Source organism: Lepidothrix coronata, unplaced genomic scaffold (assembly GCF_001604755.1).
Source record: "Lepidothrix coronata isolate B3197 unplaced genomic scaffold, Lepidothrix_coronata-1.0 Scaffold13, whole genome shotgun sequence".
Lineage (NCBI taxonomy): Eukaryota > Metazoa > Chordata > Aves > Passeriformes > Pipridae > Lepidothrix > Lepidothrix coronata.
In genome coordinates this window covers 4,576,109-4,601,670 of record NW_016690193.1, presented here as the reverse complement: position 1 = coordinate 4,601,670, position 25,562 = coordinate 4,576,109, and the positions used below count along the sequence as shown (strand labels likewise).

Genomic DNA, 25,562 nt, shown 5'->3' with positions numbered 1-25,562 from the left:
AGGAGAGTCAGAGTTAGTGAATCCAAAAAGCCTGATCTTTCAAACAAGTCCTATGCCAGAGTTCATCAGTGAGTCAGGCAGAATCCCAGCCCACAGTTATATTCTCTGGGCCCTGAAAAAAATCTGGCAAGAGTCATGCCTTTGGAAGCTCCTTTCTTCTGTGTCCAACCCTCTGTCTATCAGAAACAGGCCTGAAAAGACCTCCTATTCCCTCTAACTCTTAAAAAGAGAATAATACTCTCTGTATTATTTTTTGCAAGCAAATACATTGCAATTGAACTTAATGCCCCTATTTTGTATACTGAGATCTTGTCTTTCTTTTCTCTAAATTAGTCTTTATTGTACATGACCCTCAGACCATAGCCTATAGTAAAAGTTGCCTGTATTTAGAAAAATCTGTCCCTCTCAGTTTATAATAAATTTAGTATAGGACTTGGTGGCCTTTTTTGCACACCTTGTGCTTGCAGTGACTCTTCCAAAGACCTCTGTAGCACAAAACAGAGGAATATCACTCCAAAGTTAAAAAAAAAAAGTGGATAAGGAAGGGATAGAGGAAAAAAGAGTCAAATAAAGTGCATGGACTGGAGGACTTTCTGGATTCCTCAGTTTTGGGATATTGCATGGGGAAAGTGTGGGACCAGGTGCTGGGACTGACTAGTAACAACTTCAAAAGAGTTAGGTAGCCTAGGTAGCCTAGGTAGCATATGAAGAGAAAGTGAAGATGAGAGCTGAATCTGAAGGAGAATGGAGGCTAAGACAAAGCATCCAGAGGAGGGACATGAATGAGCAGATAAGAGGAGCAGAAGGCACCATTTGGAAATTGGTGATGGGGAGTGGTGGTAGGGCAGGAGACAAAGGCAGCGCTGGGCAAAAGGTGGGACTCACATATAGGGGACACAAAGCTGAGCTAAATCCCAGACTTCCTGACTATTACTGTGGCATTCAGCCAAGAGCAGGGCAGATGAAGTGGTGAACTGCACTTCTGTCCTTTGATCATGAATTAAAGTTAAATCCAAAGTTTACTAGCTCTTGGCCTCTAGCCTTTCAAACAAACACTGGGAGAAGTGACTGGATGATTGCAACAAAAGGTACAGGCTGAAGGTCAGGCACAGATTCAGCCCTCAAATGGAAGGCTTGAGAAGCTCCTCCTTCACCCCAGCCTTCCCCAGCAGCTCCCTTCACAGCAAGCAGGAAACCCCTCTTAGCTTACCTAATGTTTATGATCAGTTATCAGCTTTTTCCTGTCCCTCTAGCCTTGATGGCCGAGTTTTCCTTGGACCAGCGTTAAGTTTAATGTGTCTGAGTGTCAACAGAGAGCTGTGCCCTCCATCAGGGTCAAAAGAGGCCTGGAACATGCTACTTGCCATGTCCCCTATTACACCGGTGGCTGATGCCCAGGTCACCACCTAGTAAATTGTCAGCATGGTTGAAAAGGCCAGAAATTCTTTTTCTTTACGTGCTTTTACGAATCTTGATTTTTAAGGTCTATTAAATTACAAAAATAATGTTCATGTATTATTGATGATCACAAAATCAAGCTCCTACAAATTGGGAAAAGTTAGAACCAAAGTCACATGTCACATCACATCTGAATTATGAGGGATGCTTTAGTTGTTGCATAGGTTGTAATGCATAGAGTGGGCAAGACCGGGTGGGATACAGTGGTCTCTTACTTACAGCTGATATCCTGCAGAATTAGGTGCTATTTCTGCCCTGATCACCCTGTTCCTGTGGGACCAGAGGCAAGACACTCAGGTGCCTCAGAGCTATCTGCTGATTATTCCCCCTGAGCCACAGTGCAAGCACAGAGATGCAGCTGCCATCAATGGGATCCGCATGTATGGTGTGCTTTGAAGACTCAGACTATTGAAATGGATCCCAAAAATTAGTAACTACTTTTTGACTTAACCTCCTCACTTGGTTTCTGCAACTGTGAAAAAGGGAAAGTCATGGCCAGGGAATCAATGTTTGTAAAGCACTACAGGAAAATTTTTGAAGATTTAAGCAATCTGCAGAGCATCCTCAGTCGATGAAAAGACTGTACAGCTCTGGGGAGCTGCTTGCCTGTGGAGCACCATCCATGCTCTGTGTGAAGAGAAAGGGGTTCAGTGGAAGAAACATCATATGTGATCCTGCAATAAAGCACAGTCCATGAATGTATGCACAAGGAGAACCCATGGAGGTTGCACCTGCAATTCTTGTGTTCCTAAGCAGGTAGATTCCAAGGTTGTGAACTTTAACCAGACTTTTGTATCTACTATAGAGGCTAAAATAAAGCTTTTCTGAGTGGGAGATTTGCAACGGACCTCAGTGTATTTTTGATGAGGCCCATTCTACTCTGTTCTGTAAAATAATTAATCCTAATCCTGTAAGACTTCCTCCTATTGCGTTCCTCCCCCCCTTTGAGCATTTAATTGTCCTCTGAGTTTTTTATAGTTCTTTCACAGAACTGCTGCAACAGAGAGAACTAAAACTGTATAGGACTTGATGGGGAAGCATCATCAATCTTGCCCCTGCTGAAGTTAGCAGCTGAGAATTTTGGTGTGTTAGTATGTTGATTATCTGCTTTGAGTTCAGGAGCTACCTTATGTGCATTTATCAACCAACAATACGGCCATGGCTGGATGACCTTCAAACTGAGCAAAGGTAATATGGGACCCGTTTGGACATTTTTTGTTGAATGGCTTTCTTGTTGCTGAATTCAGAAGTTTTTGTTGCATGAGATTCAACAGAAGACTCTACAAAGCTTGTTGCTGGAAATTGAAGTAAACAAACCATCTTGTTTCGGAATACACACAGATAAGATTAAGCCTTAAATATAAGAGAAACCCTTTGTCATGCAAAACTACATCCTGGTGGTGTAGGTGTCAATCAATGTAGTACCATCTTCCTGAGCTCTTCTGCTCAGGATATGGCTTGTTTTCAGTGATATTGGTGTAAGTTAGATTTAAGAGGGTTTTCCTAGACAAGAACAACATGAAGTGCAAGGCCAGAAATGGGAGGAAACAAAGGATCCACTTCAACTGCAGTGAGTTTCACGTGGAGAGGCTTCAAGCCTCCTGAAGGCAGAAAACAAGAGGAAAAGCAGAGGAAAGGAGGAAAAGACAAAACCTGTGAGGCTGATGGAATGGATCCAAAGCTAAAATCAGCTATTTTGAATTTAGTATGTTTTACAATGTCAGAGTTAAGCTTAAATGTGTTCCTGTAAAGCAGAATGTGATAAGATGTTGTACCCTGTTGATGTTGGAGAGTTTTGTGTCATGCAGTTTTAAAAAGCCAAGAGAGTTTTGTTTTTTCAACTGAATACATACACATTTACTCTAGCAAAGGTTTTTTTGCTCATTCCTGCTCACTGCAGTGCAACTTTTGAGATGGGCAGCATCTCTCAAGTGTCTGACAGCCATGTATGACCCTCCCCAGTAATAGTAAGGCTTGTTATAGAGATCACGGAAGCAAGACATTATCAAAAGTTGCCACACAGACTATATCCATTATATAACCTATTAGGGAGACATGACTCCTTAGGAAGATTTAATTACGCTTAAGATTTGTTCTGAGACATTTTCAAGTACCACTCTACTGTGCTCTTCGTAAAAATATATTTTAAACAAATCCTACTTGATAAAAATTATAATATGCTATTGGTGTAAGAAACAGCACAATGTTAAACCCATCATGTATTCCACAAATACCACCAAGACCATAAACTGATGTAAGTTGGTCTCTGCACCTCAGGAATTAATTTAGGTTGATGACCACATGGTCACAGATAAACTGTATTAACCTTTCTTAGACTAATACTTGCTCTGGAACATCCAGTGGATTTCACAGCAGTGGAACATAGTCACACAGAAAGGGCAAACCCATTACTTCCTTTTTCAGATGTCACCTCTTTGATTATGCAGCTAAATGCCCATCACACAGAGTGTGTGTCTTCCAGAAAATGAGCATTGCTGGATCCCACTAGGTCCTGCATACATCTTAGTTGAACATCCAGTGACGAGAAACAACTGTAGACAGATTTTTTTCCTGGAACTCATGGTGTTGCCAGCATGTTGGTGTTGTACAAACTTATCTGGAGCAAACAACAGAAACTTGTGCAAGAGGCCTTAAGTAATCACTGAAGGGGGAGGGGGGTAGTTGGCCTGTTTTTTCTACAAACAGAGGGGAGCATAATGATTAATCCCAGCTTCACATTCAGGTTTAAATTGCACTAAAAGACTGGTGAAGAGCATCCTTTCAGTCAGAGTTCTTGCTCTTCTCCTGAAGATGATACCTTTGAGGATCCTCTGTGTTTTGCTGGGCCTCAGCATAGCTTGGGTATGAGTTTACTTACTTGACTCTTTTTATATCTTTCTGTTTTGAATAGTAAACATTTATTTAATGTTCATTAATAAATTTAGATAAATTTTGGCTGTCATTTAGCTTGTAAAATTCAATGCACACATATATGCACAAGCTTACTGTAACCACCTCACTGATGTACTTTCATTAGTAGTTCTTGACTATCCAGCTCTCTATGGTTTTGCTTAATTTGGTTTTGCTGAGTCTGCCTGGTTTCAAGAGGAGCAAAACATATACATGAACATGAATTCATAGATTTATGGGTGATGCTGTAAGTCTTAGACATAACTTATTGGATGCTAGTGACTCCAGCCGTTCAAGAATTTTCATGTCCTTTGGGCAGTATTTCAGCAGGATTTTCCACCTACAAATGACACACAGTACCTTTATTATGAAATACACATTTAAAAACAAGGATTCTTGTGGCAGCAATGTCAGCTGAAACTGGAGCGAAATAAGAATCAAATTTTAGATAAGGAAAGAGACAAAATTGTTTTTCAACCATGCTAACATAACCTTGCTTTTTTCTCATTGAGGACTCAGTCTATAATCTTATGTTAGATTCTTTACATTTCTCTTTGTAACTATTTATTTTTTGAAGGAAGTGCATGTTTTAACAAATGATAGAAATTATAGGAAGCAGTTGGGACAAAACAGAAGCAGCCATGTTGGAGCTGTCAGTGCCCAAAGGGCATTTGTGGTTTTATGTGTTACTTTTAGGAGGCACTTGGGTTGGATCAAGTAATTAATTAATAAAACTAGTGTGAATGTGTTGATTTTAATAAAGACATTCCAGTTCCCCAGAGTGGTTCTGACCCTAGAGGTTAGAATTAGGATTTCCTTCTCAGCCTCAGAATTAATCATTTATAATCATCATAATAATTAATATTGTAAATCTTTAATTATGATGTTTGAAAAGTAAAAAAAGGCATGCAGAGGAATCCAGTCAGACCTAATTACATTTCAAGCCCTAAAACAGGGCTTTTTTTTAATGAACAAGAATCATTTTACAGTCTTTTACTGATAAAACTGTTGGAATCCTTATCGTGTTTTGGCTTAGAATTAGTTTGTATATATAACTTTTTCTTCTCAGACTTGAAGAAAACCTCAGTATATTTATTTCTCTTCTTTCCATAAGCAGAGTGAAATCCATTCATGACTGACATTATTATTTTAATTATTAGTTTCTTGCTCTTTTGCAAGGCAAAACAGTATTATAAGCTTGCAGTTAGTAACTGTGATTAAAATCAGGAACACTAATGGGAAACCTCTTCATATATATCTTTAAGTCAGTTTTGTATAGACTGAAGGTGGTAAAGTAACAATAAGAATTTTAAAGTATTGCAGCAAATATAAATAGAACATAGGATTTTTTAAATATTTGCTTTAACTTATCCAGTTTCAATCTAATTTCAAGTTAATTTTATATTTACACACAGAACAAAATATTTATGTGGAATGATATTAGCATAATATATCATGAGCATCACTAGCTCTCTACATAGCTGCATTAATTTTAGGAGATATAAGCTTTACTCTGAGAAAACAAACAAAATCATAACTTACAATAAATGTTGAGAATAAAATCCTTGCACTGTTTGGTGTGGTGCTTAGCAGATGGCTGTGATTGCCACATATCAGCTGTGCCACTAAGTGTTGGAGGACATCAGCATAATGTTTCTGTTCTCTTGACAGCTGTTTAGTTAATCTCAGTTTTGCTTTTCCCCTTTTTCCTCCTGGCAGGCACAAGCTGGAGAGAGTACCTTTGAAGAGCTGGGTGCAGGAGTGCGTGGTCCCAGGATTGTGGAGCACATGTCCCAGTCCACCTGCCAGTATGAGAAGAACTGGCCCATCTGTGCTGATGATGACTGGGTGAGCTCTTAGCTCTGGGGTGAAAATGGGGCCTGTCCATAGGGCACTCACAGACCTCAGCCAGATCACTGCAATAGGTGCCACACAGCCTTGGGTATTACGTCTGAGGAAGGATAGGTAACACTTCAATTTGGGGCAGCCTGGAGAGATCTCCTGTGGGAAAGAAAGAAAGAAAGAAAGAAAGAAGAAAACAAGGAGAAAGAAAGAGGGAGAAGCTTGCAGTGGTGTAGAATGAGAAGAGAAAGTAAGTCTGGAAAAGAAAGATTAAATTAAAGAAGGCTAATCCTAGAAAAACAGAAGAAGCATTTCTTTTCAGAATTCCGATATTGCCATTTCTGGAGTTGGTAAGAGAAGGGCACCGGAAAGAAAGATGTGAGACAAAGAAAAGAAATAGCTAGAAATCACATACTCTTCACTAGTTACTTTTTAGGAAGTCAGTTTACAAGATGCTCAGTAAAAGTGTCATAGTGATTGACTGGAGGAGTCTGAGGGGAGATCTTGCAGTCTACAAGTTCCTTGTGAGGGGAAGAGGAGGGGCAGGCACTGATCTCTTCTGTGCGGTGACCAGTGACAGGACCTGAGGGAATGGCCTGTCAAGGCAGTTTAGGTTGGATATTAGAAAAAAGGTTCTTCACTCAGAGTGTGGTTCAGTACTGGAACAGGCTCCTCAGGGAAGTGGTCACAGCACCAAGCCTGACAGAGTTCAAGAAGTGTTTGGTTGATACTCTCAGGGACATGGTGTGACTCTTGGGGATGGTCCTGTGCAGGGCCATGAGTTGGACTCAATGATCCTTGCAGGTCCCTTCCAACTCAGCATATTCTGTGATTCTGTGATTCTGTGATTCTGTGACTAGATGTCTTCATATATAAACTATTAATTTCTCTCTTTCTTGCCTTTTGCATCTCAGTCCATTTCTATGCTACATTTATTTGATAACATCTTGGCAAAGAGATTAACTCTGTAAGAACATTCAGATTTTCTGATGAAAACTTCACTTTAAAAAGTTGGCCTCTAATATCCTTGCTCAAACCGGACAACAGACTTCTTACAGCAGCCGTTTAGAAAATATGTGTGTGTTTGTATATATATATATTTATGAAATAAATACATATGTATATTTAATCTCACCCATGAGGAACAGAGGAGAGAGAAAACTCCAAGTTTACTTGTTCCTCACCCCACGTTTATGGCGGGTTTTTGAGGATAAGCTTTACTGATCAGGTTTTTTTTTTTTATCATTACACAAAATGTTTACTTGTGAGGATTTTAACACAATTATTTTCCTCTTCCAATTTTAGGGTACCAAATGTCCATCAGGCTGCAGAATGCAAGGACTGATTGATGAAACGGACCAGGATTATAGTCGCAGAATAGACAAAATCAAAAGGCTGCTTGCAGATAATCAAAACAACTATAAAAAATCCAATCAGATAATTGTGGAAACTGTAAATGTACTAAAACCAAACCTGGACAGTGCTAATCGTGAGTATCTCGCACCCAGTTTTATTACCCATTGTCGAATTATTCTTTTTTGTGAATAAACAATATGCAGTGAAAATATGTGCTGCACTGGACATAATTGTCAAGAACCAGAATAAACATAATAATAGACTCATAATAGACTCTTAACTGCTAGTTAGTAAAAACTAACACAGTTTTTATCTGCTCAGTACTATGAGAAATATGTTCTAAATTATGTGTTTAATTACATAACCTAAAATACGATACACATTTAGGAAAGAAAATCACATGCATAGCTGACTGAGGCATTTCTGTTTCAGAGGTTGATGAGACTTATGGTCTCGTGTCAGGAGAGCTGAGACGGAGAATTGTGACATTAAAACAGAGAGTTGTCACTCAAGTAAACAGAATTAAAGCTCTGCAGAGCAGCATCCAGGAGCAAGTGGTGGAGATGAAACGCTTAGAGGTAGGTATCTGCTACAGAGTTTCCCTTCTTTCCAGGACTTAGCTACAGAAAGAGGATCTATCCCTTATACTGTTCATGGTGAGCAGTGCTCTCCCTGGAAGAAAACATAGTGCAACTCTCACAGGATCTGACTGGCTGAGACAAATCCCCAAATGAGTTGCTTTCTGTGCATCTTGGTATTCTATTTCCGCTCTGTGGGAACCAGTGTGAGCTCCATAGGACTCCTGGTCCCATCTGCTCCTTCTGCTCTCAGTTATCTGCTGATAACTGGTTCTGTATGAGGCATTTCTCCTCCTGTAAGGAGCTGCTGAGCAGTTAGGAGGTGGATGTTCTCCATTCATCCCCATGCTGCCACTGCTGCTCAGAGCCAGGGCTGGCATTAGAACCCGTGTTCCTAGACTGCAGCCAGTTCTTCTGGGGATAATGCAAGGAAATGTCCTATTTTTGATGCCTGGATCAGAAATCCAGCATTTGGATCATTTGAGAAAGCAATGGTAACCCCATGATGGCAGGCCTCACAGCAGGGCCATGACAGGCTTTGGGACAAGTCCAGTGTCTTCCCCTCTCCTTGGTGAACCCATTTCTGCCCCAGTCCACAGAGAAAGCATTCCCAGCTCTGCAGCATTCCTTTCAAGCCCAGAAAGACACCCCTATACCTCAAGAATAAAGGGAGCAGAGATTGGGAACGTGCTACAGTGGAACTCCATGGAACTCATGTGCACTGTGCTATTGCATGTGTTGTATTTACAATGGAAATAAACCTATGATGATTTCAAAACTGAACTTTGAAAAGTTCAGCTGTAGGTGGGAGGTACATCTTTCTCCTGTTCAGTAAAGGATACCTTTACTTGAGGAAGTCAGGAAAGCTCCCTAACCAAATTATTTCTCTCTGGTTATGTAGGTGGACATTGATATTAAGATACGAGCTTGTAAAGGAACCTGTGCTAGAAGTTTTGACTACCAGGTGGACAAAGAAAGCTACGACAACATCCAGAAGCAGCTTGCCCAAGCCAGCTCCATCAACTTGAACCCAGAGCTTCAAACAACCACCCTGAGCACACTGAAAATGAGGCCACTTAAGGACTCCAATGTTCCTGATCATTTTAAGCATAAGCCTCTGCCAGAAATGCAAGCTCTGAACATAATTAATGACATCAAACAGATGCAAGTGGTATTAGAAAGACCAGAAACAGAGGGAAACCCTTCCCGAGGAGACAGCCCGTATCACAAGTCAGAATCAAGGGGGGATGGACCTCCATATACCAGCAAATTAGTTACTCCTACTCATGGGAGAGAAACCCTTAGTCTGGAAGACAAAACCTCCACTGTTCGTAGATGCACCAAAACTACCACCAAAAAAATTGTCAGTGGCCCTGATGGCCCTAGAGAAGAAGTGGTTGAAAAAACAATTTCTTCTGATGGCTCAGACTGCTCCTATTTACATGGAGCAGGAAATGCTGGAGGGGAAGGGAGCACCTACCATTTTAGTGGCGCAGATGGCATGCACAAGCTAGAGATGTTACACCCTGAGCTAGAGTCATTTTTTACCCCTGATTCTCCATCCACTGCTAGTAAGCACATTACTGGCACAAGCAGTACCAGTCATTCAGGGACTTATGGGGTAAAAGACAAATTTGCAGATTTAGGAGAGGTGGAGGAAGATGACTTTGCAGGACTTCTCCCATCTGGATTCCCATCTGGCAGTGCAAGTCACTCCAAGTCTGTAGTGACCAGCAGTTTCAACAAGGGAGGCTCTACTTTTGAGACCAAATCAGTAAAGACCCGTGGAATAACTGAGCAGCTAGGTGGGGTGGAACATGATCAGAGTGCAGAGGACACCCCAGACTTTCAGGCACGCAGCTTCAGATCACCAGCAGTGAAGCGAAGGACAGCCAACACTGGGAAAGGTAGTTATTGAGGTAGTGGAGCTGAACTCCATCCATAACCAAACTGACTTGTTTTAGATACTATAGTACAACAGTGTGATGATAAAATGTAAGCACTGTGTCTGTTTGTTGCCACCTCAAAACAAAAGGGTATTTCATTAATACTCGGGTATTACATAGACAATTCACAATTTAAGAAGTATGTAAAGTTTTCTTTTCTGAATTCTTTTTAATGTTGCCTGTCACTATACCTAGTGTACTCCACAACATGTTTAACAATTTTCCTCTGAACTATTTGTATTTGGATTCCTCTGAACCTTTTATTAAATTTTGCTGATAACTTCTGTCAAACCAGATCAACTTTTTTTTTTAGACTGTGATGATATCCGCCAGAAACACACTTCTGGTGCCAAAAGTGGCATTTTCAAAATCAAGCCAGCGGGATCCAATAAGGTCTTGTCTGTTTATTGCGACCAAGAGACCACTTTGGGAGGATGGCTATTGATCCAACAGAGAATGGATGGATCAGTGAATTTTAACCGGACCTGGCAAGACTACAAGAGAGGTTTCGGCAGCGTGGATGGCAGAGGGCGAGGAGAGTTTTGGCTGGGCAATGAAAACATGCACTTGCTGACTCAAAATGATACTCTCCTTCGGGTAGAGTTAGAGGACTGGGATGGAAATGCTGTGTATGCAGAGTATATCGTACAGGTAGGGTCTGAAGCAGAAGGGTATGCCCTTACTGTGTCTTCCTACGAGGGGACCGCAGGGGATGCACTGATTGCTGGCTGGCTGGAAGAGGGCACTGAATACACATCCCATGCCCAGATGAAGTTCAGCACCTTTGACCTGGACCAGGACCATTGGGAGGAGAACTGTGCAGAGATGTATGGGGGCGGATGGTGGTACAACAGTTGCCAGGCAGCCAACCTCAATGGCATTTACTACCTGGGAGGCCACTATGACCCCAGGTACAATGTTCCTTATGAGATCGAAAATGGCATAGTCTGGCTGCCATTTAAAGCCTCTGACTATTCCCTCAAAACTGTTAGAATGAAAATCAGGCCCATAGAAACCCTGTAGAAAGACAGGCTTTTAATGTGTGTTACGAGTACAAGTTGAAAATTTTTTTATATATATATGCATGATGTACCTTTACTCTGTGAATTTGAAGGCAACTGGATATATCTGTGGCTTAAAAAAATAAACAATGATTAATTATTAACAGAAGAGTTCTTTGATCTTATTTTTAGCTGAAAAACCTTTTCAAGGACATACTGATTTAAAAACCCTTTTAATATGAGCTTTTTCTATGTCTTTGACTGTGTCTTTGTCTACGTCTTTGGTAGCTCACACCTTGACTTGAGATAAAAATATTTATAATTTGAATTATTTGTTTAGGAGTGCTAAAGAAGTAAAAGAATTTAGAAGTATGTTCATAACAAGATCCTGCCTCCACTAACATGAACTGTGAAAGTCTGACCAAGTTCAACATTCACTATTCTAGGCTATCTCCTCTTATTTCTATTTCAAGGGGGGCATAACAGCAGTGGGAGTCAGTTCTCAGGCAGAACTGAGAGTGGTTTGGGTTCTCACTCTTGCCACAAACACCTAACATGGAGTACACTTTGATAAACAATGCATACTTTTTGGGACTGACTTTTAAGGATCTCTTAAGCTTTGATTTTATAAATATATAGACCTTCCATCCCATTGATGATTTGTAGATAGCTTACCATGCATACTGTAGCTTCAAAATAAGACAGATCCATCATAACTCATCAAAATACAACTCCCAAAACAGGCTGTTATTTTCTAGCAATCACTAAAAGGTTATGACTCTAACCACAGCACAAGTAAGATGAGGAGCACCTGAATCTTTCTCAGTACATGTGCCAAGCAAGGGTTTTTATACAGATAAGGGTTTTACATCAGCTTGCTGACAGTGTGTGGTAAGGATCTTTTAGAAAAAAAGCTGGCTGCATTGAAAACCAGTTATATTGGTTACACAATTATACAAGAATGTGTTGTATTTACCTTTATATCTTATGACATAAAATTACACAAGTATTTACACTGTTTAATATTTCTGTGCTTCTATTGAGAAACAAGCATGAAGAAACTTCCTTGTCTCTGATCTCATTGGCATGTTGCGTACCATTTATCACTATCATCAAATACTGGCAAAACAGCTCACTTTTAGCCTTTTTTCAGTGCTTCTCAAACACAGCCACTGACTAACCTTTCTGGAAAGTTTGCTGAAGAGAAAAGACCCCTTTATAGTCCCGTGCGAAGAACTGTCTTTGCTTTTGGAAAACAGGCTTGTCCTTTACACATTGTGTTTTTGTTCCTTAGCCTCAGTGGAAGCCTGCCTGTGGGGATGCAGAATGTTTGTGCTCATGTAGTGAGATGCTGCCATTATGTCTCCTTCTTGTCCTCCTGGGCTTCACAGATTAAATAAACACTAGAGGTTTCAGATGGGACCCATCCACCCCTAGTGATCTGGGTCCCTTCCTTTGTGGAGGAAAGCAGTCCCCTTTGAGAAATGTTGATCCTGTCTACCAGGGCTGGGAAGTCTTATCTTTGTCTGCGCCAGGGTGCCCAGACCACTAGCTCTATTGAAATACCCAACCTCCACCTATCCTGTGATTGGAGTCATTAATTACTCTAGTCCCATGAGAGTGATTGTGTGAAAGACATACTGTATTTTATTCTATAATAAAAGGATATGGGATGGTGGGAGGGATATTAAGAGGCACAATGTGTGAACCAGGTCCCAGAAAAGGGCATATTTTATCCAGCGTACAGGATATGAGCTGAGTGGTGACCTACCCGTTTGTTCAATACTATCTTTTCACTTAATTCCTGCTCAACTTGTTAAGCAGGTAGTTATTGTTACTTATAAAAGAAAATAACTGTCCCTTATTTAGGGGAATGTGTTTCCTTCTCCCCAGATTATGCATAAATAATTAGGAATCATGTGAAAAATATTTTAGTTTTAAGACTTTAATTTTTAGAAAACATTTTAAAATAATGCTCTCCCTCTTTAAAAGTGGTATAGAAGACCTTTGTAAAACAGCGAAACAAGTTGGGTTTGGGGTTTTCAGTGTTATTCTATACTAGTCAATTCTGTCTTATGAACAAATGAAAAATGGAATACACTTGTAAGTTATCTTTATCAGTCAGTTTTTGATTCACATTTGACATAGCTTTTCACTTTAGGTCACAATATGCTTGTATATACATATTTATTTTTCATGTGTAAAGACAAACCTGAATATCATGCTCAAAAGATAACCACGTACAAATACTAAAAGGATATCCCTGATTCTGCACACTTTAATAATGGTTACTGTGGAAAGTATGGCCGGATTTTCATGCTCATCTTCTTCATGGAATACCATGACCCTTTCCAGTTCATCCATACAACACCATCATCTGTACCATGTTTTGCCATATCCCAGCTGTAGGTCCCTCCCCAGTAGTATCTGCCATTGGGGTTGGCTGAGTGGCAGCGGTTGTACCACCATCCACCACCATCTTCTTTGGAGCACTGTTTTCTTGGGTCTGCAGTTAACCTGATGAGGGGGAAAAAATGTGTTGAGAGTAACAGATATCATATAAGCAAACAGATCAACAGAGTACATACACCTGCCCACATACTGAAATTTTCAAACCATAATAAACATTTAAACTCCTCTCTGAACTTTCTGTAAAAGCTTGACCATCTCAAGTGTGTGCTACACAGTGCACTTGGAAGGTGAAGCAGCTAAGAAAAAATAGTCAAATTCTAGCTGCATCTCTTTGGGAATGTCATTTTAGTTTATTGATTGATAACTACAATTACTTGCAGTTCATAATGATAATTACAATATCAATGAAATTTAAAGATAGAAAACAATGAGAAATGTATGTCTAATCTAAACAATTCCTTTACTCATGACTATGTAATCAGGTACTAAGCAGAGTTTAGAGATACGGTGCTCAATTATGTACTTTACAACCGAGCTCCTGTCTTCTGAGTAGGCAGAACTTTGTCTCTTCAATGGACATGCTACCTGTCTCTTTCTTCAGGAACCATTATACATTACTGGAGAGAGCATCAATATTCCTACTTAGCAAGACAGTGTCCTCAGCACTGCCGCCATCGGTCTCTGACAATGAACATATCGCATCCAGATCTGCTGATTTGTCTACAGTAAGTAATCCATGGAATCAATAAAATTCAGCATGCTTGCTTCTTACTTGGCTGTGGAATGTCACTAACCTAATACACAGTTTTACCTGTCCTTGGCTACACCAAGGGAATCGCATGGACATTTGGCTGCTGGCTTGCAGGGATAAAATATATTTTGAGATATTACGACAACTAACATAAAATTAGAGAAATATTCTATATTCAGCTCTATTTTAAGCTCTATTTTTATTTTAAATGTTTAGTGTGAGTACATACCATCCATCGTTGTCTCTGTCATAAGTACTGAAGAACATGCCATTGTGAATTGTCATTGTCCTGTTTTCTCCATGCACTTGTGAAGCTCCTTCCATTAGTGCATTGCCTGCATTGCCTTTGTAGTTACTAACTGAAAGCTGATACTTGTTTCCTTCATTCTGTATGGTGAAACCTCCATAATGAGCTGATACCTTATCACCATTCCAGTCCTCCATTTCAATTAAAACTTCAGTGGGCCCTATTTTGGTAAGCTGGCTGATCTTGTCATTTCCAAGCCAATATTCACCTGAGAAGCAACAAGTGAGAACTCCGTGAAATAGACTTCCCAATATACTTCAAGGCAACTTTATTATTTGGCAATAGGTCTGCTGAAGTGGATTAGTTAATTTCAAGAAAGTCAAAGAGCTTCAAAAAATAGGATAAATCAGTTTCAGTAAGAAGAGCTCTTTGAGTTTCATGCTGTGTGTTTTACCTGGTGTATCACAGTAGTTCTTCCCTCCACTCTTTGCAAGATTTCCAAATCCTTTTTTATATTGATCCCATCTTCTCCCAAAATTAACACTGCCATCCTGGCGGTTCTGAATCAAAGTCCAGCCTACAGGAGCAACAGTATTTACATTAAATTGCCAGTACAAAAGAAGCATCAACCATTAAGATACAGCCCTTCTAACTTCATCTCAGGACAAGAAGAGCATATGGCTTCCTTGCAGCAGGTCATTCACTGCTTATGAGCTCAGCTTTGCCATTTATGCTCACACTTAAGTAGTACCTTGCTTCATAAGGAAAGGTGAAAAAAAGCAGAACCTGAAGGAATGCCCTGGTCTTTTGTCTGGCACATAGTAGCGAGGTAAGAAGTGAACCAGGCTCTCCTTGTCTGCCCACCTCATCCATTCTGGCCATACTAAGATACCTACACTATTTATTTCCAGTTTCCTTATAGAAGTATCCTACTGTGCATCAGCAGATGACCAACAAGACTTTCCTGAATGAGTCAGATTTAATTCTCAAGTAATTACAAAAGGTATCACTTGTGTATATAAAATGCAAATTACTAATTATCTTTTGTATCATTCATATTAATTATTATTTTAACAACATAATTATTTCACACTAACCTCCATTATCTGTTTCCATGTCACAGTATACTCTGTACGGTGTGACGAAAGGATCTGGCTGGATGAGGTACATTTCAGATGTCTCGCCTCCCTTTCTGATTATATCCTCACATTCTGCAAGAACAAACCGGAGACTGTTACTGGAAGAGTTGTGAACTTCTTCAACCCTCTTCTTATCCTTTGGTTTGCTGATTATAAGGGAAAAATTTTAAATATATATATTATTCTATTTTCATTTTGATTTCTGTGATACATCAAGTAAAAGAATCAGGGAAGAAGGAACAATGCACCTGCATTGTTCAGCTTTTCCAAATAGGAATTTCTAGGACTTCAAAGTGAGTGATGGAAGACTATATACTTTACAATGAATTTTTGAAGTAGACAAGCTTGTGAAATAAGAATCAACCTTTCTTGACTAAAAAAAATCAAAAGTACAACTATGATAGTCACAAATGTATCACGTCCACCTTACCTGAATCACATATTTCTTTAAAATGCTACTGGCCACTTGTGAAGACTGATATGGGGTAAGAGGATTTTTGGTCTGACCAATATAGGCATCCATAAAAGTTTTCTTTTTCATCTAGGATCATTTTCTGTCTTTCCTGCTCTCCTAATCAATTGCACAGGCTTCACAAACCAATTGAATGATACCTCTATCAGTTTTCACAGTGATACAAATGGGAGAAAAGATGTCATAATAGTTGAATGAGTACCTTTGCCTGAAACCACTGGAATATTACAGGAAACAACACATGGGGAACGGCAGTAGTCCACCTGGGTTGCAATGGCATTTTCCAGTTTTTGGATCTTTTTGTGTAAAGAATCCACAACTGCACGAAGGACCCTGAGGCTAGATGGGATGTTATTATCCAGATTATCCTTTATAAAATTATAATGCAATTCCACTTCTGTGTTGTACTGAGAAAGTAAATCCTCATTGTCTAGGAAAGCAAAGAGACGAAAAGCAAATTAGTTTTCAACATATTTTCCAGTTAGGAAATGCAGAGCAATCTGTAAGTATAATTTGAGATGCCACTTCTTTCCTTAGCAGCAAGGAAGGATAGATATTTCTTTTGCCTAATTTTCTACAGTGTGCAAAAACTATGCAGATATTCTCAGGAAAGTGGTACATGTATACTGTTGTTTCTTTGCTAGCTAATAGATTTATCAGTGGTGCTATCTTCTGCCGAAGAGCTATAATTCACTTCTTTCTGGGCAACCATGGTGCCAAGCCAGAGGCTGGTCATAAACGGATTGGATGGCCATAGGAAAGCAGGTAAGGGAGTACACGTGACCCTTACATTTAGGGGCCTTATATGAATCTTGCTTTAGTATGAGATCCATTCCTTTGCCTCTCTCAAAGGTTTTTTTAAGATTTAAGAGGACTTGGTCTGGGAAACCTGCTTTGCAGGTATTCCACTGTATTTTTAAATTTTTTTTTTTTTAAGAAGTCCCACTAACAAGTAACTGTAGGAATTCCAATAAAACTCCAATACCATTTACACGAGTAATTAATAGAAATAGCATACCTTTTCTTTGTTTTTGCCTCTTTACCAGTTTATCTTCTAGAACAGTCACATATTCAAAGAAAGTTGAAGAGCTGTCAGACAGTTTGCTCACTTTATCTTTTAGATCACGAACAACTGGTTTCACATTCTTTTCCTGTTTTAGCAGTGTAGTTCTCAGCTCACATCCAGTGGGACACAGCACTCCCTCAAAAGAAGCAAAAAGGACTGTGAATAAAAGTCAAGATAAAAAGTTCTAATCCCGTCAGTGAACAACCATACCTTTGAATGCACTGACGAGTTTGTAATGTGAGACCAGATATTTAAGCGTCTAGATAATGAATCCAGATATACAACTTGCACAAAGAAGCTGTACTCTGAAGGTTGGGAAGGAGTTTGGAGTCCCTCAGGAGCACACTTTTTTGAAGCTTTTGAGAAAAGCCCTCTCTCTTCACACTTTTTTGGTCCCCTGTCTGTTTTTCCCTTTTCTGCACTGTTAAACGTTCACTGTGTTAAGCCACCTGAACTATGACTAAAGCCTGTCAGGAATTACTTGGTGCCTGTGCATGTTTATGTCTACCCCTTTCCTCTCTAACTGGCATCAGAGAATCAATCACATTCTCTACACATTGTTGTATGTATCTCTCATGAAATGACCATATGATCCATTAAAAAATTTTCACCTCAAGAAGCTGAGCACCATTGCTTCTTCAGTAAGTGCTGCACCATCAAGGACAGCAGTGTTTTAAAAAGAGATGGGAAATTCTGACATTCCGTGAGAACCAAAATACTCAGGCAGCATGGGACTCTACCACAACCATGTATTCATTAAGCTTTAGCAGACTTCATTTGTTGGCAACCTCCACACTCAAATTTGCTCTCAGACAGTAGGATGTCTCTCAGCACCGTCACAGCTTGCATTTTCCAGCAGGGAGCACAGGAGGAACCGTGGGATAGACTACTGCAAGGCAGCAAGGTGTTTACTAGCTCTCAGAATGCTTCTATGCTCTTCTGTAAGAGCTGGGGCAGTGACCGATGGTAGACTATAATTACATCTTGAAACTCATTTTAAGAAAGACAAGGGAAATTGATTTTTTTTGGTCCCTAGGATTCCCTAAGATTATCTGAAATTGAAGCCAGGACTTCTGCAGAGGGTTTTCTGTCCTTAGTAGTTACCTATGCAAAGCCACATGGAAGGGACAGGCTAACCCACAGATACTTCCTTTCCTCATTTATGGTTCAACTCTCATCTTCCCATCTTCACTGTAGGTGGACTCTGTGACTAATCCCATGGACTCTGCGACATTACTTTTCTGAATGCAGTCCTAGCAAACGCAAGCAAAATGGAGAAAAGCTGGACTGCTTTAAATGAACAACTGCCCCTTGATTGTCAGAGAAAACTCTGTGTTGGGTGTACTAGAAGAAAAGGACAGTATGTCACCAGCTGTCCCAACAGGCAGACACCTACCATCTCCTCCAGAGGATGCTTGCAGCCACCGGCATCGGGATAGATGATACGTTCTTTCTTTTCCCCCTTCTTCCCCGGTTTTTGGGGCCGGCGCCGGTATCCAGGCCCACTGATGGGAGGTGCCACAGGTCGGAGCGTGGGGGCCATTTCCCGCCTTTTGTCCACAGGTCGGTGTCCCCGAACGCCAAACGCAGGGGTGTCATCCTGCAGAGCCAGGGGGAGAGAAAACTCTCTGAATCTGGGATTGCTATTGTAAAATGGGATGCACAGGGTGGAGGCATCTGTTCAGCACTCTTTAATATTTTAAACAGCAAAGAAAGCCATGGAGTGGAGTGAAAAAAGCCATAACAGAAATATTATAATGATATTATGTAAAAGTCATTGTTATGCCCGCCCTTGTAAGACTAGTCACACTCCCTCTACCTAAATACAGATAAACTAAAAAGTCTTCAAACCTAAGTAAAACAATATTTCAATAGCCAATTTTAACCAAGGAATAATTTTTCTATAGTTCAGAGACACTAAGCACCACAAAACTTGAAGTAGTAGGATACAAAAAAAAAAAAAAAAAAAAAGTAATTAGAAATCCTTGAGGCTAGGAAGCATATTCTGCAGCACATTATCAGTGTCACAGTTTTTTATTGGGCTACAGGAATATTTGTAAGGGCTCAGAAAATCAGGCCACAGTCAAACACATCATCAGGTCTCAGGCCACATGCCAGCTGTAAACTGATGAAATTAGGAAAAGCATTCAATAATATCCCTCAGAGTAGGTTTTCACAGCTCCCTCTGATGCATACCTTCCCCATATCTGCCAGAAATGGGAACATCTAAAAGGTTGAGCAGGGAAAACAGGCCTGGTCCCTAAGCACTTGTTCAAACTAAACCATTTGAGTTGTTTGAACTACTGAATCAAAACCTATGGCCATCTCCAATCCCACTCAAACTTAGCTGCAAATGACAAACATTTGCAAGGATCCAGGATTAGAGGCTTCAAGAGGTTTCAAAATAGGCAGCATACAAAACACAGAATTGCTGAAAATGATTTAACACATTAGCGTTAGCAGTAGTCAATATACAAACACAAATGCTGAGATTGTATAAGAGAAAATCTGACTGCCCTGACCTATTTAATTTTGCAGGGATTTTTGAACTATAAAAAAAATGTACCAAGACTCTAAATTGTGTTTCCCATTAAAATATTTTACTTAAACAAAAATAAATATGTTAAGCCAAGTTAAATATGTTTAGACTGATTGCTCTTTTGTTTAGCAATTGTTACCACTCTGTTTCCAATGTAAAGCTATATGAACTGGCAATTTATTTGGTTTTGCTTTTTTTCAATGTCTGCTGGATCACTGCCTTTGAGGCAGGACATGATTAATTACACATTTCTACTTCTTTGTACCTAAGACTAATTGTTTGTAACATCATATGTCAACACTACTAAATTAATATCCTTAAATAAATTTGGATAATATAACTAATATGAAATAACTAATCTTACCATCGAACATCCTTCATCCTCTAGAGAAAAAGAAATAGGAAGAAAATATCTCCAAACTCAGAAAATAACTATTGTGCAGTTACATATATAAAGGTTATTTTTTGAACACTTCAAGCGGAACAGAACATGCGCTGATCATCTTTTCCCACAGCTTCTAACTTAGTTAACTCACATGAGCTGAGTAAGTCATGCATGCAATTAAATTAAATTAAATTAATTATTAATTATTAATCAATATCAGTATTACAACCTCATCGTCATAGTCAATAGAGCCCTGGGATTTAACGGAGGAAACACAGAGCAGGAACAGCAGGAGCAGTCTCATGGTGCTGGCTTGCTTGAGCAGCTCAGGGACCTTCTCTCAGCAGCAGCTCTGACAGGGAGAGGTTCCCTCTGTTCCTATATATATTGGAGGCAACATTAATTTCCTGCTTCGTAGGGATAGGATCAACCCTTCTGAGCAATCACTGTTTCTCTGTTAATATTCAACCTTTCTCTTCCCTGCATGCCTGGATACATGTTGTTGAGCAATTTCTCTGGATGACCCTTATCTATATGTCCCAGAGACCTCTGTTGATGCTGGCATCAAATACATGTTCAAATTCTTGAAAGTACCTCCTGCTCAGATTACACAAGGTTACCATTTTCTCAAAAATCATGAGTCTTTTAAAATAGCTGAAAAAGTGGACCAAAAAAAAAAATCATCACGTCACACTATGATGTTTCCTTTTCTTCTCTCTGTTGAAAATGTGAATGTTTCAGAGATATACTAAATTTGAAGTAAACTCACATCATACAGATTGCTACATTTTTCTAAATAGTTCTGATGGTGCCTGTCTGAAGGTATGCAAATCTTTGGGTCTTTTTACATGCAAGTAAAAAAAAAAGTATATATTAATTACATTAATAGTTTCGAATGAAAACAATTATTTGATCTATTAAAGATCAGATGAATACTGTAAGCATAAACCAACATTATTCAGTTAGTTTTGCCTTGTAGTATTGTAAATGAACTAAAGTAATTATATTTTACATATTAGTTTGCCGGTTTCCTTTTTTAATACAAAAACTATATCTGTCAAATATTATTTAAATATTTTAAATAATCTTTTAAGAGAATACAGCATGAAGTTACTCAAAATCATAGTGGAACACTCAAGCATCCTTTCTGATGTTTTATAAGAGGTTTCATATCACTGCTCATGTTAGCAGAGTTTTAATATTTCAGTGTTTTTATCCTGTAATTTTCTGGTGCATTATAAATGATTATAGTGTACTGAATTAAATAAAATGTGCCAAGTGAGAGCCAGCACACTTCTTTGAAGTCATTCACATCAATAACTAAACACACAAAGGGACACGAACTGTGGTCTGAACTTCCATTTCAAAGACTTACTGATGGAGTGGAAGATTTTACGGAAAGCAAAAATAAGAACAGCTAAAATTGATTGGTTTAAGCCCTTTTCCTGTATTTCTGCTGTTGTCAGAATTCTAGTAAACTGCAGAGGTTCAATCTGACTGGTTTAATCATTAAACAGTTTGGACCAAAATCAGCCATGGCTCAAGGAGCTCTAACTCCACTGAATTTGATCTCTTGCATGAGGACATGACCAACACTATTAGATTTGGAAGAACACAAACTTCTCCCTATGGGCACTAAAAAGATCTGTCTAAGGCCAAAGCTGACATCATTGACATGTTATTTCCCCTTATGGATGCTAGCCAAGATATTATCATTGATTCTATGCATCTCCTAACCTTAAATGCATGCATAAACCTTTCCCTCCATGCACCTCTGCGGGAAGTTCAGTAACCCTCATCTTACATGTAAAGAAGGGACATAGTCATTTTGAACCCTTGCCCAGGGCTTTAGTACAGCAGAACTAAAACAAGGTCTCACTAGTCCTGAGCTAGAAACTTAAATTATCCTGGATCAGTTCACACAGATCTTAATTAAATACATTATATTTGTCCAAAATTCATTTTGAAACCATCAACATGTTCTTAAGTAACTTATGGTGTCCTCCCTCAGGCATTAAGCCCTCTTTGGCTTCCAATGAAGAAGCGTGGCTGTGTCTGCGTAGAGGATGTCAGAGACTGGATGACAGGGGAACCCCCAAGCCATCTGCAGAGTCCCAGCATGGGAAATCCCTAGGCTTATTCTGCCTTCAGATGGGATTTCTCCTTTGAAACACAGCCTTTGCCCCTCCCAGCTCCAGTACTTTTCATCGGCTTCCCAAGGAGAGTTGAGTGGTTGTGTCTCCCCAAGGATTCACCACGGACATCATGTGTATGTCATACCACAGCAGGTTTGCAGCTACATGCCAAATGACCAGATGCCCCAGGGCAGGGGCCTTGTCTGCACTGCAAATGTTTTGCTTGGAGACTTTTATCAGCAAAAACAGTTCAAATTTGGAATGGCATACAGAGGATTCTATGCGGGCAAACATACATATATATAGAGAGAAGCATTTTGGCAGCAGAAGGTAACCTGTGTTAGCGTCTTGGTTATGAGATGTGATTTTTCTCTCATGCTTACAACCATTACAGTCAGGCTGACACATTCTAAGGATTGAATGAAGCCTTATGAAGAACCAAAACTATGACTTAGATTTCTTCTAAAAATGATATCAGAGACCTTATCTTCAAAACAGAACAACCTCTTCCCCTTCATACTCCCTCCTCTAATTCATGTGGTTAATCAGAAAGAGTTCCCACAGTTAACATGGTAGTGATACCATAACACACCTGCTAGAAACTGCAATAATACATCATGGACCTGACGGTGTTCCAGGACACCCCTTTGTACAGTATCTTCGTACTAAAAAGGCACTTACTGGCAGAGGCGTGTGTGTGTTTTGAGGAATGACTGTTTGCTTGCTGCCCCCTGTGTTTGCTGTGCCAAGGTGTCTGCCAGTGAGGCAACTCTTTACACAAACCTCCTGTCCTTAGGGGAGTCGCGGTCACCAGATCATGGCTGAATGTACTCCCGAGGTGGTCTCGGGAAACAGAACCTTTTTGGCTGATGGTGAGCTATAGTGTTTACTAATTTTAATTTAAAAATAGCTGTTGATTTAGAAATGTCCTTTTAAACAACTAGTGTTGTAATAGTGCCAGCCTATGAAGAGTATTGTAAACCTAAATGTTCATCTCTGCTGTGATGAACACCCTCATTTCTTATTTGTTTTTACCGGTAGCAAATACTACTTCAAATGTTTCTCATAAATGATAATCAATTCTGTCTCCATGTTCTGGGAGCAAGCAAGTTCTAAAACATTAGTAAGTGGGCCTTAATACAACACCAAAAGCTCATGCAGCTGTAACTGACACGCAAGAACACATTCAGAAGCCACATATAACAAAACTAATAAAGTGCATATTCTTATTAATATTACTGACATGATTTATTGAAGTTTCAGGACTAAACTTCAGCTTAGACCATCTAGAAAAAAAATTATTAGAAAGATTAATTTGTCTTCTGATTTTCTAAAGCATTACAAGAACACCAGGAAACAAGTTGAGATTATAAATTTCCGAAGTGAATGTTTACTTGTAAAAAAATGAGAGCAACTACAGCAAATACAGGGTCAGATGAATTCTAATAATAATAGTTATAAACATCACAGTCAAGTTTTCTTGCTAAATATAAATGGAGATTTTTTAAATTTGCTATCAGAGCCTGTATTTCAAATTTGGTTTCCCTTAAACAAGCAGTAAAAATAAGCCTGATTTCTTTCAACAGACGATAGAAAGGAAACATCTGTGTCACTCTGTATGTTGCCAGATGTTAGCCTTTAAACCATTTCCATGCATCAAATCCACCAGTCAACTGACTGATTAACAGGCATATGCTACTCTGTGTGTAAACTTAAAAAAAAAAAAAAAGACAAACCTCTTTGAAATCCCCTACCCCCCAAATCTCCCTTCAAATGTTGTGTATCTTCAATCTAACCTCACCAGCCCAAGAGGACATAACAGACTTGCCCCATTTTGACACACTGCCCTGTGGAGTTTGCACTCCAGGTTGCACTTTAAGCAAAGGCAGGTGATGCTCCCCCTCCTTGAGATGTTGTCCTGACCTTTACTAGAGGCTTTGAAATCCAGCAGGGATTGCCAGCATCACCAGAGTGACTACCAAAATAGGTCGTCATGTTAAACACAACCCCTGGATGGCTGGGCTTTAAACTGAGCTGGCAATACTCTGCACTGTTAGTGGCACAATGTAATTGACACCTTTCCCCCACCTCTACCCACACCAGGAACTGGGGGTCAAAGACACTCGGAGCACATTTCCATCACTGTATCTTAAAAAACTAAATATAAACCACCAATGCAGCCATAAGAAACGAGTCACCTGCAGAAAAGACATGGTCATTGTGTCAAGCAGGCAATTTTTGTGTCAGAAAGAATCCCAGGCTAATGCTGTCCTGTGGCAAATAAAGAGGTTTGAAACAACTGGTGTTCCATTGGATTACTTTTAGCCTAAATCAGTTTGTGAACTGTTCACAGCTCAGGCATGCAGACAGACAGAGTAAGTGGCTGGTGTAGTGGTAAAGAAGAGCATCATGATGGTGTGACTGCAAAAGATGCACTTGCCAAATCACAGCTACTGCTAGAGAGGATAAGACTTCCTGAATTTAAGAGCAAAAGAGTATATGTGAAGTAAGTAGGTGCCTATTTGCAATTTGCAGATGCATTTGGTTATTCTCCTTATGAAGGGAAATGAAAAATCAGGAGGAATATCAGGATACATTTGGAACAGAACTGTAACATCTGGCCTTTCACAACCTGCTCTTTGCCATGAGATGCAAGGCTTGCCAGCTCGTTCACATGCCTCAGTCTCCATCGAAATGAGGTCCTCTGGAGCTAAACTACATATACTTTTCCCAAAAGACCAACTATAATGGCTAGTACCCCATATCGCACCGGTTCTAAACCGTGTGGCTTTATCCTTGAGAACTTACGAGGAAAAAAAAAAAAACCGCTTAAAAGCTGTAGCTGCACGACCTACCACAATTGCAAGAAAAGCCGAGAATTTCTATAAAACCGGGCTGACCAGGGCATACTCAGCCCCTCAGGGTGAGGAAGCGGCGCAGACGCGTCACCCGCCCCGGGGCGGCAGCGCAGCCCCGGACGCCTTTCCCAAAGCTGAGCACCGCCCTCTCCCGGCCGGGCCCGGCCCCGCAGCGCTGCCCCGGGAGGGTCCCCCCGAGCGGGGCCGGGCCTGGCACCTCCCCCGGGCACAGAGACACGGGGTGGGGAATGCTGGAAGGCACCGCTGTGGGGCATCTGCTCCAACCTCCCTGCTCCAGTAGGGTCATCCTGGAGCACATGGCACAGGATTGCGTCCAGACTGGGATATCTCCAGTGAGGGAGACTCCGCGACCTCTCTGGGCAATCTGTCCCTGTGCACGGACACCTGCACAGTAAAGAAGTTCTTCCTCATGTTCAGGTGGAACTTCCTGTGCATTAGTTTCTGCC

The 25,562-nt window shown here is 40.1% G+C and overlaps 2 protein-coding genes across 2 annotated transcripts; one reads left to right on the top strand and one right to left on the bottom strand.

Moving 5' to 3' along the window:
* Positions 1-4,187: 4,187 nt before the first annotated feature.
* Positions 4,188-11,257, top strand: FGA (fibrinogen alpha chain). The gene is made up of 6 exons (XM_017805823.1): positions 4,188-4,320; positions 6,088-6,216; positions 7,516-7,699; positions 7,999-8,144; positions 9,046-10,051; positions 10,404-11,257. Exons 1-6 carry the CDS (start codon positions 4,270-4,272, stop codon positions 11,111-11,113), a joined length of 2,226 nt encoding a protein of 741 aa, XP_017661312.1. The 5' UTR covers positions 4,188-4,269; the 3' UTR covers positions 11,114-11,257.
* A 1,763-nt stretch (positions 11,258-13,020) lies between these two features.
* Positions 13,021-20,474, bottom strand: FGB (fibrinogen beta chain). Its single transcript, XM_017805825.1, has 8 exons — positions 20,332-20,474; positions 18,575-18,778; positions 17,131-17,314; positions 16,315-16,542; positions 15,599-15,712; positions 14,956-15,078; positions 14,484-14,769; positions 13,021-13,608 (listed from the first exon to the last, which is right to left on the bottom strand). Exons 1-8 carry the CDS (start codon positions 20,404-20,406, stop codon positions 13,380-13,382), a joined length of 1,443 nt encoding a protein of 480 aa, XP_017661314.1. The 5' UTR covers positions 20,407-20,474; the 3' UTR covers positions 13,021-13,379.
* Positions 20,475-25,562: the final 5,088 nt, after the last annotated feature.